At 54.8% G+C, this 3686-nt stretch overlaps 1 protein-coding gene across 1 annotated transcript in view; it reads left to right on the plus strand.

Moving 5' to 3' along the window:
• The first annotated feature begins 436 nt into the window (after positions 1-436).
• Positions 437-3686, plus strand: part of TMEM269 (transmembrane protein 269) — a 12652-nt gene continuing 9402 nt past the window's right edge. The window contains exons 1-3 of the mRNA XM_006153722.1: positions 437-534; positions 1761-1860; positions 2870-3005. Of these exons, the coding sequence (XP_006153784.1) occupies positions 520-534; positions 1761-1860; positions 2870-3005 (251 nt within the window). The 5' untranslated portion in view covers positions 437-519. The remainder of the gene's footprint in view (positions 535-1760; positions 1861-2869; positions 3006-3686) is intronic.

The raw sequence follows: 3686 nt of genomic DNA on the forward strand, positions 1-3686 counted from the left end.
GACATAGCCATTACGCTAACTGCTGGTCCCTGCTAAGCTGTTTTTATAGGCACCAAGAATAGCAACCAGCCAAGCACAAAGGGCCCAGTGGGCACGGAGCTTACATTGTGGGCCCTTGCTCTCTGGACCCCAGCATCCCTTTCCGACCTTGGCTGACTCACGTCAGGCCCCTCTGCCACTGCCACCTGCTTCCTCTGACACCCGGGACTTCTCATGCTGCAGGCGCCCACTGCAGCTCTGAGTTCTTCACCAGCAAAGCCTTTCCAGACTCGTCAAGATGCAGAGAGTAGTCCTCTCAAGACTTGGGGCACCCCTAGAAATTGAGACCCCACCCCACCTGCCTCATCTGTATCCCGCAACCAAAGATCTGCAGCCCCTCCCCTGCCCTATGGATTGTGAGCTAAGAGCCAGGATAAGAGGCTTGGGATCGCAGCGGCGCCCCCTCACCTGGGCTGGCCCCCCTCCAGCGCACAGGAAGTGGGGAAGGAGTGCGGGGCCCCTCCTCAACCCCATCTAGGAATGTCCTGTCCCCAGGTAGGCATCCCGGTGGTGTCGCTGAAGGGGCGAGAAACGCCCCACCCCAGGGTGCTGTCACGACCAAGCCCGGAGGAATGAAACACGGGCCAGCCAGACTCGCTCTCTTGCCGGGGCAGTCCCGGCGTCGGGTGGGGTCCAGTCGGGCCTGGGCAGACCGCAGGACAGCCGGGGTGCGGGGAAACGAGATGGGGGGCGCTGCAGTCTCCAGTCCAGACAGACTGGCGTTCCAGAGCCGGGCTCTTCGGGGGTGGGGTGGGGGTGGGTTTCTGGCCGGTAGGGAAGAGGTGGGGTGAGCACGGGGAGAAGGGGAGCGAGTCGGGTGGAGTGAAGGCCCAGCCTCAAGGTCCCTGCGCCACAGGCCTCAGCACAGCACGCCCCAATCCTGCTTGCTCCCGGACCCAACCCCTTTCCTGGTGAAGCAGCCGGCAAGGCCACTTTCCTTTCTTTAGAAACCTCGCAGACACCCTCAGCTCTCCCCTCCTGCAGCCAGACTGCAGGGCGCCTCTCAGCGCTCACGTCCTTCCACCGGTCTCATCGCTGGTGTCTTGTACCCCCGCCCGCCCTGCCCCCTTCTAAACATCACACCCCTACTGCGACTGGGCTGCACCTGGGCTGCACCGTGGGGCACAGTCAAGGCCAGCCTCACCTCCAGTCGCCCGCTCTCCCAAGGGGATCCAGCCTCACCGCTTGTGCTTCTGCACCTGCAATTCCCTTTGCCAGGAATGTTCCCCCAACCCTTTCTTAGCCCTTAGAGACAGGGTAAATGTCACCGTGTTGGAGGATCTGTCCTGGCCCCCACCCCAGATTAGACACTCCCTCAGCTGAGTGTCTCTGATCCTTGTCTGGGTGGTGCTGGTGCCTGGACGTGGCCCCTTCACACAACACAGCTGCCACCCCCGCCTGACCCGGAGCTGCTTCAGGGTGTGGTCTGGCTCTGACCCTTTCTGTGCTCGGCACACCCAAAGCCTCTATAGGGCAATCATCAGAAATATGTGAATAATTAAAATTGTGAATGAGTAAATAGACGATCCTAAGAATTGGGTAGTTGCTGGGTATGTCGAAGGGGCTCGATTGCCAAGGGGTGATCTGAGAAGGTGCTTGGAGGCCACACTGAACCAGGTTAAGTGCAGGGTGGCTGGGGTTTGGGCAGTGAAAGGTCCTTGGGGAGCCCCAGGGCGGTGTGCAGCACTAATTAACAAATGCCATATCATTTTTGTTGTCAGGCCTCATGTCCGGCAGAGGGGACCTCGGTCTGCACTCAAGTTACCTCCCCTGTGGTAAAGGAGGTAGGAGATGGCAAAACAGAGTGCCGAGAGTCACAGGGTGAGCACAAGCAGCAGTGACCACACAGAGGGGGAGCCCCTTCAGGCTCCAGGGGGACGGCAGAGAGGCTTCTGAAAGAGGGAGACAAACTGGGGGTGCAGGGTCCTGAGAAGGGGTCACGGGAGACTGGGGGGTTGAGTAGGGCCAATGAATCAGGACAAGGAGTCGGACTCCATCCTGAGGGGACTGAAGAAGCCCAGAAGTGGTAGGATCTACTCCCGCGGGCCAGTGCTACTGCAGCCCAGCACACCCGGCCACGCTGCCTCACCGCCCCATCCACAAACCGCCTGGGCTGGTTCTGTGCCCCCACAGGAGAAGCACTGGATTTCAGCAGACAGGAAGTGATTCTACTAATTACGTTTGTGACTCAGAGCAAATATCTCCATTTCTTGGAACCTCAGTTTCCTCATCCATAAAATGGAGCAGTGTAGCACTATCTGCTGAGGCCATCAGGATCAGAAGAGAATGCAGCGGAAAGTGCTCTGAGCACCATTGAGTGCACATAATTCGTCCTTTATCTCCCTCCTCTTCCCCTGTTGGAGGTAGGCCTGCCGCTCCAGCTGGCGCCTGTCAGAGCCAGGACCCTGGGGCACCTCAGCCACTGCCCTATGCGAAGGAATCAGCTTGGACTGTGGGGCAGAGGGCCTTCGTGACTCAACTTCTCTCTCTAGTCACCCCTTAGTCTTTGTACCTTGGGCCACAGGGGTGCCAGGAGGATTAGCGTAAGGACTGAAGTGAGAGCTGTGCTGTGGGTAAGGTGGAGTCGGAGAAGTGGAAACTAAGTCGTATCCATTCACCTGCTCTTCCACAAGCCTTCCCGAGACATGCTCTCGTTAGCACCTTTGTCTTCACTTCCGGTGTTGCCTTCATGCACCTCCTGTCTCCCTTAGCCCAGCCAATGAAACAGTGTTGGGAGGGTACAGTTCTGGGAAGAGGTCTAGGGCAACAGGAGCCTCTTCTGGAACATCTCAACCTTGAGAAACTCCTACTCCTTTTTCTTGGGCCCCAGGCCAGTGCATCAGTTTCCACCTGAGCCATGACCAGAGCCACCAGATAAGTGAGTTCTCCTGGAAAGATGTTACCAATGCTTTATCCCTGGCCAACATGGTCCTGGGGCTCTTCTCCATCTTCTGCAGCGTCACCAGGTATGTTTGGGGCCCAGCAAGCTCTTAGCCCAGAACTAGAGGTAGTGGCATAGGGGGACTTGGGGCCATCTAGAGAGCCAGGCATTGAGGCGTGAGAATCAGCTGGGTGGTAAGGGCAGTAGCTCAGGAGTCAGGGCCGAGATCTCAGCCTCAGTTGTACCACCAACCTGCTCTGTGACAGCTAAGTCATATGCCTGAGCCTCAGTTTCTCCTTCAGGAAAAGTAGGAGCTTGCATTGTGAACTCTGCAGTTCCTTCCAGCTGTGGAAGTCTAGAGTGGTTTTATGATAGATTCAGTTCTGATGGTCATTACACAATGCTTGGGTAGGCTACTGTTCATGTTTTCTGATTCTTAAATTAGACCATATGACCTGGCAAAACATTCGAAATTAGCACTGTTCTGGAAAGTGTGAGACACATATGTAGGCCCCAAGAGTAAATTATAATCTATAAATGGACTCATATTTCAATGCCTTCCAATGCCTTTGAGAAATCAGCTTCTTAAAGATAAATCCTTTAGAATGCCAATAACATTCTTCTAACCTATTTGACTCTTAATAGTCACTGGCAAGTGACTTCTTTCCAGATCTGTTTGTTTCTTTTTCTTTGGAGAGTTTTTTGTTTTTTTTTTTTAATTTTATTTATTTATTTATTTATTTATTTATTTATTTATTTATTTATT

Source organism: Tupaia chinensis, unplaced genomic scaffold (assembly GCF_000334495.1).
Source record: "Tupaia chinensis unplaced genomic scaffold, TupChi_1.0 Scaffold000387_1, whole genome shotgun sequence".
Classification (NCBI taxonomy): domain Eukaryota; kingdom Metazoa; phylum Chordata; class Mammalia; order Scandentia; family Tupaiidae; genus Tupaia; species Tupaia belangeri.